Raw genomic sequence first — 16,911 nt, 5'->3', positions numbered from 1 at the left:
ATAATTTGGTTCTCAGGGACCCTGCTTTGATTCTGTATAAATGGTGGTGCCGTTAATCAGGACTGGAGAACCCAGTGAGAGGAGCAGGTCTCAGCAGAAGTTTGACTCCAGATCTTAGAAAAGGATACATGGGCCTGTGATACCAGTTATGGGCAATTAATGGAAGACATAGGTGTACATAATATCCGGAATGAATGTATGATATGAGAAAAGATGAGGCCAAAGACAGAACTTCACAGAATATCTTCAACTAATATTTTGAAATCAAAATAAAATTTAAGAGATTAGGTCCATTTTTCTATTTAAATTTTTAAGATCTTCTAAGAAGAATCACCACCTGAAGTGTTCAGATATAAAATTGCATAAAAGTGAGTAGGACATCTATACTTGAATGAAGAACACATCAAAATAAAACAACCCCCTAAGGCTCAGGAAACATCATGGAAAACAGATGGAAAGAATGTAAGAACCAGAGGTTGGTGAAAAGTTCTTTAAAGCAATGTCTTCTGAATATGACACCATCAGTGCTCTCATGAACTCAATGAAGCTATGGTTCCCTGCACAAAACTGGCCCCATCACCATTTCATGTGCCAGGGCAGAAGCTCATGAAGTCCCACCCCTCACTGAGAGACTGTATGTCAAAGACAAAACATCAGAGTAGGAGGGACACAGCTGGAATGAAAGGGGTTGTGAGAGGGTAATGGGGATGGAGATGAGCCAAATTCAGTAAATACATGTATGAAATTGCTAATGCTGTTACCTAGCTATGAACCCTATGAGTTACAAAACCAACCCTCCAGGCAAGATATACCCACCTATGCAATAGTGTCTCAGGTGTTATGGAGGCAACCAACTGCCCTCTGCTAGGATTTGAGGCACATTCCACAGGAGAGAATCTGCTTTATACTATAAACCTAGTCAACATTACCCATGCCTAAAGAAGTCATAGGCCCAAGGAGGGCAGTTATTACTGGTGTTTAACTAAACTGACAGAGCATCAAACCACCTTCTATTTATCTATGTTTATACCAAGAGACAAAAGCTTCTCTTAACCTTTATCAGAAAATCCCTTCTTTGCCCTGAGTGATGAACATAGAAACTCATGGCTGCCAGAGAGGTTGAGGAAAAGTGACAGTTGAAGGCAAGATCTAAAGAGAACATTTATGCCATGCCATCCAAGGCTCGGGGAACACTGCAGAAGAGGGTATGGGAAGAATGCAAGAGCCAGAAGATAGGGAGAACTACAAAACTCCTTCCTCCAGGCAGAATACAACCCTTGCAATCATGAATGCACAGCAGTTGCAGTTGCTTACAATGGACCTGTACAAGACTGGCCCCATCAATAGTCAGGTATGGAAGCTGGAAGGACCCGTAGGACCCTACTTCTCACTCCTGAACTATTAGCTATTGGTAGATGCTGGGAGAAGCAACATCATTGTCTTCAGTTGTATACCCACTGGTGAGCCCACCAGGCTCCAACAGATAGCTTCCAAACCTGTGGTTACATAGATGGCCCTGGTTAAACTCAGTAGATTACAAAACAAAGCACATAGACAAGACTATGACAAAGATATTTGTAGAGAATGGGGAGAGGAAGAGAAGGAGTTGAGAGAGTAGTGGAGTAGAATAATCAGTATGCATCATATATGTGTATGAAACTGTCAAAGAATAAATTTACTAATTGAAAGGAATAAAAGAAAAGAAATTTAAAAACAAAAAAAGGAGGGAAAAAGCCTACACCCAAAAGCATTTGGGGAATTCAAATTAGACCTTTAAAAAACTAGAAATAGGCCTTTAAAAACAGAAAAATAATAATAGAGAACATGAAGGGGCATAGCAGGGTGAGGATGGAGGGGAGAGGCATGAATATGCTCAAAATACCTTGTATGAAATTCTCAAGGACTCGATAAAAATATTTTTAAATAATTTAAAAAAACACACATCCCTTCTACCTTTCCATTTGCCAACAGTGGTTCCTTAGTAATTAGAATTACCTTGCCATCTATGCCATCTGTTTTACCTTTCGGAAGCTAATTCTGCCAATTTCATGCACCACAAATTCTTTTATGAACGCCAACATTCACAACTTTTCACATTAGAATAGATGATGTAATGCAGTTTAAATAGCAAAATAGCAATCCTTTCTCTTAGTGGTGTATAAAGTGATCTTGCAGTTGTTGACCTGTTCAATTCAGTCATGTGGTAATTGCTTTGTGTCTCCCACTCTGGGTAGCAGCAGAATGCCCTTTGGAGACCAAGATGGAGTGGCACGACCTGTTCCATTCCCTGCCTCCATTTTCTACCTGACCCAGACTAGCTGATTCCCTGAGGTGGCAGATGGAGAAACTACAGCGCTCTTGGGAAAAGCAGCAGCTGAGCAGTGAGAGCTGTGACTGGGACCTCAGCCCCTCTTAGCCTGAGGCTTTGCAGGTCCTGTGAGGGCTGGGCAAAGCAACAGCCTAGCGACCTCGTAAAACAGGAGCCCCAGTCTTCACAGAGGGCTGCCCTGTTTTCTGAGGGCTCTGGTTGCAAGCAGCAGGCACTAACTCCGGTGGGACTTTCTAGAAGGAAATCTGGTGCTGACACTACCTCTGGTAGAATTTATTGGAAGGAAATCTGGTACTTACAGAATCAACAGGAGGCAGAAAGAACAGGCTTTCAAAGGGCTTTGACCAAGAGAATTCTGGCATGGGACTTTAGGAACAGTCTAGCCAAGATAGTGGTCATTAGTGTTATCACTCTATATGCCCCAAATGGATCTAAATTGTCACCTCTACTTTACCTCCCAGAGTCCAAACACCAAATGTGAGTTGGGAATACCTTGTCTATCTGTCCAGGTCCCGCATATATCCTGGTCACCAGGACATGGACAGCAGGAAAAGGTCTCTACTTGGGCTTCAGGGGAGGAAAGTAGTGTCCTATGTGTCACAAATACAAAATTATACCACAGGGGACCATCCCCTTGACCAGAGATTTTGATACTACGTGGCTAAGCAATGATAAATGTTCCACCAGGCTCACTTTCAAACATTGCTACTTGGCAAGGCTATCAGAGCCAGTCAACAGTGGGAAGGCTGTGGCTGTTAAAGTTGGCTGCCCTGACTTTATCTGAACCAAGGATTAGCATAGGAAGCTACCTCTTCCGGACCTCATACACAGGACCAGTCCTGTGCTGAGCATGGCCTGTGTGATTGCCGCATAGGTGCAATAGCTCATTCATAGTCCTTCAAAATATCTTCAGGAGGGAGGACAGTGATTACCAAACATTTTTCCAACCGGGGGAATGAATGTGGTGACTGAAGGTGGCAGAACATGGGTGCTAAACAAAATATTGTGTCTAAAAGATGCCATTGTACTCAGCGAGCCCCTTGGACTGACAGGTAATTAACTTCTGCCACCAGTTTTAATTTCTCATGTGGACCTGGCTACAGGAAACCATACATGGGTGGTAAGGGCTTTTTTTCTCCCCCTCCAATCTCAGAGGAAATGTAACCGGGTATGAATGAGAGGCCCAACTCATATATCAGTAGTCTGTAGAGGGTCTACATAAATCCTTTTCTTTAAAGTTATTGAACTGTTTTGAAAATGGTCTCAACAGAAGTTATTCCAATTGCACCAGAAAGGAAACCAGAGTCTTAAAGAAAAATACACTGTCTTTGCTGAGCAAGGCAAACATATCAGTATGCAGAGAAACAAACCAGGCTCTTGTGATTTATTTCCTCAACGAATGCACTGAATCGCTTACTTTATGTCTTTAAAAAGCTGATAAACAAAGAATTCTGTGGCTACTGAAAATTAATATCTACAAATGGTTCATAACCACTTTAAAAAGGCAGGTACTTAAATTTTTTCTCTGTTGTTTATAGTAGCTTATTATGATCAAAATACCTTGTATGAAAATTTCATACAAGGTATTTTGCATATTATAAACACAATACATATTTTTGTGAGTTTTTAAAAAAAATAAATTGAAAGCATATTCTCTGGGGAAAATATTTTCTTCTATTTAAGGAATTAGAGTACTAGTTTCCTGCATACTTCTATTCATAAACCAACACATTGTATCACAGTCCTTTTTATAGCCAAGGCCCCTTATAAAATAATATTTTTCCGATAGGTTCTCAGTGACTTTCTTCTAAGAATTAATGTTTACAATAAAAACCTTGGTATCTGTGAGGATAAGAAATTGACACTGTTTAAAGATGACCAATGCCAAGTCCTTTGGTGAAATGCTTCAGAACTTAAAGATGCAAATGTGCAAACTAGATGATGTATTGAAAGCACATTTATTACCTATGCTCAGCAGCAGAGCTGGAAATAAACGAATCTGGACTTCGCCCCTTGGATCCATGAATGACAAGGAAAGAACTGATGGCCGTGGTCTCATTTCTCCTAGATCTTTGTGCAACTCACTTTTAGCTCCTTTAAATTTTTGTCAAGGATCATCTCAGTGTGGTCTTTCCTGGGGGTCATTTTTAGTTGAGACTCACCCCTCTAACCAGAATGTAGACTCCCCCTTTTTATTAATGATACATACTCTCCATGGTTGGTGAAATTTGAGTTGATACATCTTTGCATTTGTTGTGATTGGGTTGGAACTTTCCACAGGCTGGAGATATTACCCAAAACTCCTGTAAATATTTGGTGAGTGAATGCATAGAAGGTAAAGGATTAAGTGAAGTCATTAAGTCATTTATTTTAAACTCCACTTGAACGGATGAAATAAACCACCCACCATAAATGTAATACTGAATTCAAACCCCATTAAAACACTTTCAGTGCTTTGTGTCATTTTATATCTGTGAGTTCGAATTTCTTGTGGCTCTTTGTCTCCTAAGTCTCCTATATTTCCATCAGTGATTCCCAAGCACTCTATAACAGAAAGGGCCTCTAAACTAGACAGGTGGAGAGAAGCACCCATTTACATAGGTCAGAAAGAGCACTGTAACATCTGGCTGTGGCAGTTGACTGGATCCATTTGTTAGCACTCATTAAATTCACATTAATGCATGAACTATTCTGATGCGAAAATGCCATTTTGGGTGGGTTGTTACCTCCCAGACCAGTGGCATTGACTTTAGGGAATCTATCCCTAGTTGTTTACTTGCCAGTGGCATTTGGCCTGGGGTCAGACCTGTGTTTAATCCTTTCCTCTAAGTCAAAAACAAATTAATTTGGCAAGAATGAAATTGGAAATGAGTCATCTGCAAAGCAGGTGTCCGTTGTGTAGGAAGTGTTCCAGGTGGAAACATTTTAAGATCTGTTTCTGGGCCATCTCTGAAGAGCTTCAGAGGTCAAGAAGCCAATTCCAAGACATCCCATATGATCAGGGCCTGGGGAGGAATGTAGCAGGTGCCTATTTGGAGTGGTTTTCCCAACAGGTTGGGAGACTTTCAAAGAGATCCATTTGGGAGATAATTTATGCATATATTCATGAACATTTGTCTTGGGCATTCTCTGTGAAGTGATTTACTTAGAAGTTGCCCTAAATGATGGAAACTTTGCCCTTTACCCTACCTCCCACCATCAACCAAAGACTTTGATTTAAAGAAAGAAAATATTGCATTTTTCTCTTTCTTTTTCTAGAGGATGAGGAAGATGAAGAAATGGTGGAACCCAAAATTGGTCATGATTCTGAACTGGAAAACCAGGACAAAAAGCAGGAGGTGAAGGAAGGTACGGTATGGGGTGCACTGGGTATTTTGCTTCATTTTACCAATGTAAGAGCTGATAGAGGTAAATAAAATTTAAGCTTATATCCCCTCTGCTTAAGATTTTGAATGACTATTCAATACATTACGTTTAGCAACACAGACTATAATCTCCAGAGCAGGAATTATTTATTTTTAGGTTGACCAAAGTGAATAAAGTGGAAACCACCTGAATTGTCGATCACAATTCCAGTAAAATTATCCCTAAATAGTGATAAATTAAGACAAACTTTAAATTGGCATGTTAAACAATAATAGATAATCATGATGAAAAGGAGCAGATGTGATTATTTTATCAACTAGTTCTGAAGGCTTTCAATCTCTACATGGACACATTGACAGCAATCCTTACTGTTGACTCTGCTGTTCAACGTGTTCTTCCAGACCTCTGCCCATATGAGGAGAAATAACTTTATATATTCTGGTAATAAGAAAAACTAACCTCGAAGATTTAGTTCAGCGGTAGAGTGCTTGTCTAGCAAGTCCAAGGCCTTGGGTCCCCAGCACCAGAAAAAAAAAAAAAAGACAAAATAGGAACTAATATCTGTTAAGGGCTTATAATATACTTGCTTCACTCCTAAGCAGTCAACAAATACTGTTTACATTCAAAACATTCTTTTGAAGCATATTCTATTATTGTCTTCATTCTACAGGTAGAGATCTAAGAATCGCGATTTAAAAACTCACCTCATAATACATAATTTATAAGTGCATGAGCAAATACTTATGGTTAGATCTACAACCTATGTACAATGCCATCTTCATGACATTCCTTTAGAAATCTTTTTTTTTTTTTAATTAGAGACTCAATCCACTGAGACAAAGATAATTTTGTATTTTCTTTCTTACTGAAACATGGTAAGTGATACCTGAGAACTGATTGCAAATTTTAAAAGGTTCTTCTTTGCTTCCAACTGGGTTTTTCAATCACAGATTAACATAATTCTGATGAGAATCTCATTTGATATTTAAGTTAAAAAGACGGTCATGGCTCTGGCACAGTGCATTGGGAGGTTTTGGAGGAATTTGCATATTGAACCCATGATCTCACTCCAATTACTTGTGCTTTCATGAAAGTAAAACCAAGCAGTCTGACAGCCCCCATAGATCATATCCACTTACTCTTTAGATATGCATAGATAACATATGGGGACACTTCTTAATTTTTAAAAATTGCCTCCCATTAAGGCCTATTTGAGTTCTGTGTGACTGTGTGTGTTTAATTTGTTTTGATTCATTTTATGAGCTCTCAGTAACCTAAAAGCCAGTGTACAGTCATGAGGAAACACACAGGTTCTGCAGATTCCCTGGATCAACTCATCACCTGAAAAATTAAGACAAACTATTACCTTTTGGGGGGGGGCTCAGTTTCCCCATCTGGGAAGCAGAGATAATACCTATCTAAGTTTGTTTTTTATAGAATATTCGAAATGGCTACTATAAAACAACTTGAGACAAATAAGTGCTGTATAAATGTTTGCCAAATTATCATTAGCAGTCTTGCCTTATGATACCAGGTCTGAAACTGTGCCCTGGCCCTGGTGCTACCACCCTGTGTGCCCCAGGTCTGTGTGCTCAGCTTTGCCTTTAAAACCAAAAGATGCAGAGATGGAGAAATGGCTCAACAGTTAAGAATATTGGCTGCTCTTGCAGAGGACCAGCATCCACATGGTGGCTAACAACCGTGGTAACTCCAGTTCCAGGGGAATCCAACACCTTCTGCCCTCTGTGGGCATGGCATAACTTGGGTGCACTGACATACAGGCAATACACTTGTACACATAAAATAAAAATAAAATATTTTTTAAAAAAACAAAAGATCCAAGTAGTTTTTACAACTCTTTAGAGAACTCTCGGTGAGGTGGTTACAATGCCTGATTTGGGGCACTGAGGAAGTCAAGTTCAGGGAGTGACTGAGGACAGGAAAGAGATCCAGTATCTTTAGCAATAGCATACACAAAAGGCATCAAGTTTACATTTGAGAAATTCTAAACAGATTTGATGGGAGAGATTTCATATTTAAGCTTCTACTCCTAAAAAGTCTTTTTTAAAAATCTGAGGACGAGAATGTCGTTGTCACAGGCACAGCAAGGGACAAAATAAGCCAGGATCTGTTAAAATGCGTTCCTTTTCCTTTTGTAGAACACGCTTCAAACATGCTCAGTGATAAGGAACCACGGAGTCGTGTGGGCCTTGGCGGGGATTCCCCGCTGCCACTCCTCCCTCCACTTCAATCTCCAAACCATCTTCCTGGCAAAGCCAAGCAACCTCCTTCTTAAGTTCCAAGCAAAAAGCCCCTTCGGTTTTAAACGTCCCCGTGCTTTATGGAATTGATTAAAGCCATGCTGAAAGTCAAAAAGAAGTTTGAAAGAACATTTCCTGTACTTGCAGCACTGTGTGCCGCATTCTACATTAATGGCTTTTCTGCAAATTAGCACATAATGGGTTAAAAGCATGTTTATGTTGGCATCAACTATCTGGCTTCCTTTTTTAAAGAAAGACAGTATTTTGCAGACTTTTAAAAGAATCTCTAGCAGATCTGACCGTGGCGCCATTCACACAACTGCATAGTAGTTAGGGCTGTGTCAGCACTTCCACCAGGATCCCTGCCTTTCAGGGCTTTATTACTCTGCCATAAAAATTTGCTCTGGGCTGAAACTTGACATACACAGTTTCAAACCAGGGGACACATTTTTGAGAAATCTGTTTGGCACTTTGGTTTTTGTTTTTGTTTTTTTTGTTTTGTTTTTTAAATGAAGGGAAAAAATAGCAGAGATGGAGCGAAAAACCCAGTGCCCACTAGTTTTTGATATTTTGTCCATTTGACATTGAAATTCATTAAGCATAAAAAATGTAGTTTTGATTTATTATTTTATTATATTCACTTTATTCCCCAAAGGAATATACAAACTTACAGGTAAATTTTAGCTTTGAATTAAAACTTAGGAACTTTCTGTATGTCAGGGTCATGTTTAGAGATTCAGAATAATAGAATTGGAGTCCTCTCTCTTGTAAATTCAAATTAACCTCAGAGATGAATGTCTGTGTGCATGTGTTTCATTTAGTTTTCTTGCTGCTGTTTATGAACTGATTTTACTGTAAAATTTCCATTAGGGCCATTGTCCCAATTTCATCTGATATTTTCACTGACTATGTGAGTTATATATTTTTATCTTTTAGGTATTCTTGCAAAATACCTTTTAAACATAATATTTTTACACGGAAATATAATGCTAGATCATGGAAACAAGGCAAGTCATTTCAGAAGTGGGTAGTTACAACTAAATCTTAACCTAAAAGTGAGGTTAGGTTAAGTTAACTCACTTAACCTAAAAGTGAGCTTGTGAAGGCAAGCTTGAGGACCTGAGTTTGGTCCAGCACTCTGAAAAGCCAATGCAGCAATATATGCCTTCATCCTAGCACTGGGGAGCCAGGACGGTCAGATCCAGGGGCCTACTGGGCAGCCAGGGTGCCTGCTAGCTGGCAAAGTTGAGAAACACTATCTCAAAAAAATTAGATGGAAGAGTGATTAAAGAAGACACCTGGCCTTGACTTCTGGGACGTGTGCAGGCACACACGTTTACACATACACATGTACACAAACACAGGTGTACCCACCCACATGCACACTCATACACTTATACCCACACTAAGAGACACTCATACAAACACACACATACACACAATAGCATTAAAATAGTCAATATAAGATGAGCTTCATTATATACTTTTTGTCTTTATGGAAGCAGTGTTCTAAGAAATCTAGAAATCAAGAGACATAAGATAAAGTAAATAGTGCCAGATAAAGAGAAACTAAGTACATATTAGGCCAACAAGAAAACACAGCAAGATAGACTCATCATCAATGTATTTCACATGTTAAACTAAGAGAAATTAATATTTACATAATTAAACAAATAAAGAGTAGAATAAAATTTATATTAGATTTTAACTTTGCAGGTCACAAATTTATAGAAATGCTTTCTAATTTTTTAATTATTTAATTAATTTGGTTTTATTTTTATGTGTATGAGTGTTTTGCCTTCATATATATAAGTGTACCTGTGCATGCAATGCCTGTAGAGGACAGAAGGCATCTGATCCTCTGGCACTGGAGTTACGGATGGTGCTGGGAACAAAACCCTGTTTCTCTGCAAGAGCAGCTAGTGCTCTTAACCACTGAGCCATCTCTCCAGCCTCTGGTTTTCTAAATTTTCAATTTCAGTTTCTTAAAATTTCTTTATTTGCTACATCTCTTTTATACACATTATTCAAATTATAAACTATCTCATTATTTGGATAATATGTAAATCTTAGTCATGTATTCTACTTTAAATATGAGCTCTTCTTTTAAAGGGGCACTTCACTTTAAATGCATGAGCATTGTTAGCTGTCAGCCCCTGAAAGAAATTCTTCATGTTTTGTGTTGTGAAGACAAACACACATAAAACCTGCTATAATACCATTTTCTGCTTGACATATAAGAAAAATAAAATATTACCTGTGCCCACATTGTGCTCTGATATGTCTTTTGCTAGTAAATTAATTTATACCTTTTTATACCTTTAATCATTAGGTTTAAGGAATAAGCAAAAGCTGAAGAAAGAGGTATTCCAGGGAGAATTTGGGGGCACTTCTTGGAGTAACACAGTTCAGATCCTACTTGTTTGTATCTATATTTTCAACTGTGTGGATTTTGTTAACCAATACTTTATTTTTCTGTCCAGAGAGGTTTTATTTCCCAGTGTATCTTTTGATTGTGCTTCCTGGGTCCTCCATTATTTTTTCATTATATCATAATGACGCTTATCAATTTAAAGATTTTTAAGTAATAGATTTGTTTTAATCAAAGATAGCTGTGACTTTCTTTAATTTGTAAGTTGGATTGTTTATGACTTTTGAAAGTACTCATCTGCACATGCATGTTATTATTTTGTGCAAACAAATCATGTCATTTGATCCCTGTTAGACATCAAAGGTTAATATGAAGTGTATCCTTTGTTTTGAATCAGTGGCAATTTAATTTCAGGCCAAATATTGTATTGTTAAACACAATGTCTGGAGAGGCCCCTGCTTCACCTACCCGAACTTGGCCTCTTCAAATATACTTTGATCAGTCATTTATATTTCTCTTAGAGAAGAGGTTGTATGCCTTGAAAGCTGAGATCAAAGTGACAATAAACTATAGGGAAGAAAAAATTACAGAAAATTACACAGATATCATTTGTTATTCAAGGTAATAGACCTTTACGAAGAGATATGGGTAAAATAGATGTGGCTCAAAAAGATAAACAGAGACTAGGTTTTCTCATATCAAAAAAAGGGAAGTAACAAGAAGAAGTTCCTACTACTTTGCTTAATTTCAGTTGTGTCTCAAGTCACCTATGAACAGTGGGCAAGGCTGAGTCCTTTTAAATAAGATACTCTGTTGACCCATACTAGCCTTATTTAGTGACATTCATTTATGTAACAGTACTAATTAAAACAAAGTGGACCTAGCATTGTGTAGATTTGTTTTTTGGTTTTGTCTGATTACATATAGCTTTATTATTTTCATTAATGAGATTATTCAAATGTTGCAAAGGAGGCTTAGAAAATACATTAATAAATTACTATTTGATTACTAAATGTTGAATACTTATCTATTTGCCCAGTCTATGTATCTTTGGTCCTTGAACTGGACTTCTTCTCAGAAGTTTAAGCTCCAATTAATAACTAAATGAGTCAGAGATAGTAAATAGCTGGAGGAAAGCTGATCTTGTAGAGTTCTTGTCATTACTAATGGCATCCACCAGTCCCCGAATCCCTAACTGAAGTCTGAATCGATACACCGGCAGCTTCATCATTTCTCAAACGTGTCTGGGAAGACTGCACAGCAGAACTTGATGGGAGTTTTGGAAAGACCCAACACACATGGCAATCTTAGGGCTCTGGAGCCTTAGACATCAACGAACTATTTCTAACCCTGTTTAGGACTGTCACAAATGAAGGAGTAGACTGTGTTTGCAGGTCTGCTGCAGTTGATGGGTTGTGTTTTGCCATACTATTTCCTGGGCAGCATTGCTGAAGACATGAACCAACTACATCAGAATTATTCTAGTTTATTGAACAGATATGATCTTAAGTCTCTTCAGATCCCCCAGCTCATGGTCTGAGGTAAAGAAGGAAGAGCCAATAAGGGAGAGACCTTCTGAACGTTTAAAGTTTGAGACTCCCGCCATGGCTCTGCAGAAAGGCTTCATAACAGTTCAGATTTCTTAGGCGATGTCATGCAAGTCAAGTCAAATAACACCTCTACGAAATATTACGCTGTAGCTGACTGTACCTAAAAGATTCCTCTCATTAACATGGCCAGAGAGACAACTGACCTGGTTGCAGGGATATATTAGAAGTATTTGGGAAGCTCTAAGGGAGAGTGATTCCATCAGGGACCCTATTCCCTATTGTAATTTTAATTGGTGACCCTTCTGTAAGTTAAACTTCAGGAAATTACTACCAAAAAAAATAAATTGGGCTTTCTGGAGAATAAAGGTTCAAAGGTTTATATAGCTGCTGTCCTCAAGGGTTCTCCAGTCTGGAAGAGCTCCTAATCTCTTCCCTGGAGTTGGTTTGGGGGTGTTCGTTTGTTTGTTGTTTTTTGTTTTGTTTTGTTTGTGAGACAGGGTCTCCCTGTAACGCCAGCTGGAACTCACAATGTAGGCCAAGCTGGTCTCGATTTCACAGAGGTAGGTCCTCCTGCCTCTGCCTCCCAAGTACTGGGATTAAAGGTATGAGCCGCCATGCTCAGCTTCCCCTAGAGTTTTAAGCAAAACACATTACTGAAGGAATTGCTTGTATACTGTTTCTGACTTTCAGACTCTGTCAAATACTGTCAGTTATACCATCTCCCTACTCATCCTGAATCTTCAAATTTAGCCAGATAGGAGTAACATGCCTAAAACCAAACAACAGAAAAGCAAGTTATAAAAGCAACTGTAGAGTAGTTCATGGACACATTCGTTCATTCCCTGTGTTTATTTAAAGACAGAAGATGTCTTACATGACTGCAGAGCAAAAAGGACATGGCTCAGCTCTGGAACTGAACATTTTAACCATGTCAACTTCCCAACTAACCATCTAAAATAAAATGCCTTTACATAGTTGGAAGAAGACTATCTGGATCATGTCTAAAAGCACAGTTTTATAAAAAAAAAATTTGTGTCTATTCAGCCCTATTTGAGGTATTTTTTTCAGTTCAGTTTGAAAATACAATTTAGAACTGATAGCTAAAACATGCCAATCTATTTTCATTTGTAACCATTTTTAATCCTTTGAAATAGCAATAAAATTAGATAGGACTCTTTTAGGGGAAATATCTGCAAAAGTCTTTGGTTTGGATTTGAGATTAATTTTTTATCCTAATTAGCAATGGTTTATTTTGCTGTGTCATATCTCCCCGTGGATAAGCAATCTCTTTCAAGAGTTTGGATTTCTCTGGAAAAGTTTTTAATTGTCCCTTTTTCCTCCCAAACATTTCTCTTCCATAAAAAGCCCCTCCAAGAGAGCTTACAGAGGAGGAAAAACAGCAGACCTTGCACTCAGAAGAATTCCTCATCTTTTTTGACCGAACAATACGAGTAATTGAAAGAGCGCTCGCTGAAGATGCTGACATCTTTTTTGACTACAGTGGTCGAGAGTTAGAAGAGAAAGACGGGTTAGTTGCTTATGTACACTTAAAAAATATAATGTGGTAACTGACTGCCTGTAATATCTTGGTGCTTTTTAAATTTTATTTATTATTTTTATTTTATGTGTATGAGTGTGTTGTCTGCATGTGTGTAAGTGCACCTGTGTCGTGCAATGCCCATGGAGGTCAGAAGAAGATATCTGATTATGTGTATGAGTGTGTTGTCTGCATGTGTGTAAGTGCACCTGTGTCGTGCAACGCCCATGGAGGTCAGAAGGTATCTGATCCCCTGGAGCTGGAGTTACGGATAGTTATTAACCACCATGTAGGTGCTGGGAATTGAACCCAGGTCCTCTATAAGAGCAACCAGCGTGCTTAACCACTAAGGCATCTCTCCAGCCCCTTAGTGTTGGTTTTAGAATATAGGGTCAGTCTCTCTGTGCTGGCCAAGCTGGTCTTGACCTAGACTCAAGCCATCTTGCAGTCTCGATCTCTCTAGTGCTGGCAGTACAGATACCTACTATCACATCAGCTTTACTCGCTGTTTCTTAATACATTCATAGACTAACTAGGAAACCCCAAATCTAGCAAATCAGTGGAAGGTGAAATTCCAGGATGGATCTTGCCAAATACCTTTGACTATGGGCTTTGGTTATAACTTCTGGCTTAGAGTTTCACTGTAATTACCATGTGGCTCTGTGAAATGTTTTTGAACTTGATATATCGGGAGCCCAGGCCAGGTGATAAAGACTGACAGAGTCATGAAAATTGTCCTTTGAGAAAACGTTCTTCTGTGCAGCCACAGGAGATTTGTATTATATCCACTAGACTGCTTCTTGTTGTCTAAGCAAACAGAGAAACCAAAGACAATAAACACATCCTAGAGGGTAATAACTACGACGGAAAGCAACAAATAGACTAGAACATCTCTCTTTTGGTGCTATAAGATCATTCTTACAATATGTACATTTTGGGGAACACATATGACAGAGATATTTATAGATAAAACAACAAAAGTAGCCCATAAGAAAAGGGCCCCACCCGAATTTTCTCTGACTATGGTGTATGTGTTGGAATGGACAGTGGCTGTCTACCATCCTCATAGGATAGCAAGAGGCACTTTGTAAGATTCTTAAGTTATAAAAATAGCTGGATTTTTTACTTTATTACTTTTAATTTTATGTATATGAATGTATTGCCTGCATATATGTAAGTGTACTTGTGTCATGCAAGGCCCAAGAAGGTCAGAAGAGAGCATCAGGTCCCCCAGAACGGGAGTTACAGACGGTTGTTAGCCACAATATGGGTGCTGGAAATCAAACCTGGTCCTCTTTCAAGAGCCATCTTCCCAGCCCCATAGCTGGATTTTTAGCTATAGATTTCCTTCCGTCTAAGAACAATATGTGACAAAAGGATTGCTTGCCTTTTTTATCGGATCTGATTCTTTTTATGATTATTCCTAAAATTCAAATGCATTCTTAAAGGACAATGTGATGTCATCATTGAGGATACTTGAAAGAATGCAACAGAGGCTCAAAAAATAAGTTCAAAAAGGAGTTTTGAAAATGTTCTCTACAGTTGACACCATTAAACTACACCAAAGAGATAAACAATATTCTGAATACATGTACTCTGCAATGTGTCTCTTTTAAAAAGTCATTGCTCGTGGTTCAGTTGTTTTTGTTGGTCCTCTTCCTGTCTGAGCACTTGTTTAGGTTTCACACTGGGTTCCTGACTGGACTCGATTACATGCACTTCTTGCCTAAGTTTATAATGGTAGAACTGACAAAGATTAGTGAGGGGAATAAGAAGGTTGGGGGAGGAGAAAGAATTCATATTAGGTCAACTGAGCAGAACTCAGAGATAAACTGAAGCTAGGCTACTCAGTCTGAACAATGGCTGTAGAAGATGAGTGATGCTGGGGGTAACCCAGTGGAGTAAAAGGAACAGAGAAAAGTGGATGTAGAATCCCTGAACTAAAACCAAAGCAGCTGCTAGCACAGAACAGGCATTTCTCAATTTGAGCGGCTATGTGGCCAAAGCAGCATTCTTCGAAGGCAGTGCTAAGGCCAGTTGAACATCAGCCACATAAATACTGGCCAAAGTATAATTAGTCCCCCTTGACCAAATGCTCTTTGGGTCCGTGGAAGACATAATAAATATCTAGAACACTCTGATGGATCCCTGATTCTCCACCATACTCATAGCAGAAAGCTTCACCTACTCGAGGAGGCAACTACTAAAACCAGTCACAATTTACCGATAGATAGACACATGTCTATCATTTCAGGTCTGGTGACACATAAGGTAATATTAATGTCAAAGAATTCCCTTTATTTTCTGTGTTCATTTAATGGCAGGGATATTTTTAATTTTAATTTTTATTTGGCACTATTATGTGTATAAATGTGGGTATACATATAGGAGTCAAAGGACAACTTTTAAGAATTTGTTTTTTCCTTCTACTGTGAGATTTGGAAATTGAAGTCTGGTCATCAGATCAGTGCCACAAGCAATTTTATCTGCTGAGTCATCTTATTGGCACAGGGAAATTTTTAAAAACTCTACTTGAGGCTAGACCAATTAGAAGGAAGAAAATGCTTGAAGACTTACCAAGATCAGAACCTGAAACAAATAAAACATTTCATACCAGGCTTGGAACAAACACACAGTAAGTTCTGGGCCAGTACAGAGAACATTTCATAAAGGAGAACAGCTTTAGTTCATCCACTCATGATTGCATGTTGCTGTCTAAATTGGTGTTCCAACTTCAGAAACTATTATGTGCTATTTTTTTCCATTTCATTGTTCCACCGTGAACATCATGAAGACACAGCTCTATTCTGAAGCCTCTTGTTTATCTCTGCCCTTTAAACCCTCCTAGGGATGTGCAGGCTGGAGCCAACCTTTCTTTCAATCGTCAATTCTATGATGAGCATTGGTCCAAGCACCGAGTGGTCACGTGTATGGACTGGTCTCTCCAGGTAAGAATTAGTGGAACAAACTTGCATTTTCATAAAAAATAAGAGATTTATTCCTCTATTTTGGATGTTTACTGCCCTATGATTCTCTTCTTTATGCCCATTGGTTTTCTTTCACATTTTTCCAGCTTCAGTTTTAATTCTGCACTCAGATATTTATATTGAGTAATTATTGTGTTTTCACTAACATACAAGGAGCCAGATCATTTTATCTACTTGAAGTTACCATTGGTTTCCTACTGTTCAAGTCATATGGATATTTTTAAGTCTTCATCTATTCTGATTTTTTTTCAACCAGTTTGGATGTCTTCTCTGTACATTTAGAAACAACTTCCTTTGAATTCTCTCTATTTAACTCTACTCTCTTAGAATTCTCTGACTTTTCCAAGCAATCAACCTCTACTCTTCTTCTTGACATACTCACTGGGGTAGATTTCATGGCTATAGATTTGACAATAGTGTGTACAACCTCTTTTTATCTGCTGCCCCAACCTCCCCTTTGAATTCTTTTTATATCAGACAAATCCATGCAGATGTCCCAGAGAACTAGGA

At 38.5% G+C, this 16,911-nt stretch overlaps 1 protein-coding gene across 7 annotated transcripts in view; it reads left to right on the top strand.

The window, feature by feature from the left end:
• The window catches only part of Dync1i1 (dynein cytoplasmic 1 intermediate chain 1), a 320,675-nt gene that overhangs the window by 188,212 nt on the left and 115,552 nt on the right, over window positions 1-16,911 (top strand). For all 7 annotated transcript variants that reach the window (XM_008855222.1, XM_008855227.1, XM_008855225.1 and 4 more), the window contains 3 exons: window positions 5,588-5,677; window positions 13,243-13,405; window positions 16,263-16,362. In XM_008855222.1, coding sequence (XP_008853444.1) covers window positions 5,588-5,677; window positions 13,243-13,405; window positions 16,263-16,362 — 353 coding nt within the window. The remainder of the gene's footprint in view (window positions 1-5,587; window positions 5,678-13,242; window positions 13,406-16,262; window positions 16,363-16,911) is intronic.

This window comes from Nannospalax galili, unplaced genomic scaffold (assembly GCF_000622305.1).
Source record: "Nannospalax galili isolate Female #2095 unplaced genomic scaffold, S.galili_v1.0 scaffold187, whole genome shotgun sequence".
Taxonomy (NCBI): domain Eukaryota; kingdom Metazoa; phylum Chordata; class Mammalia; order Rodentia; family Spalacidae; genus Nannospalax; species Nannospalax galili.
Note: the sequence above shows the minus strand (reverse complement) of the source record. Positions and strands in the feature narration are given on the sequence as shown.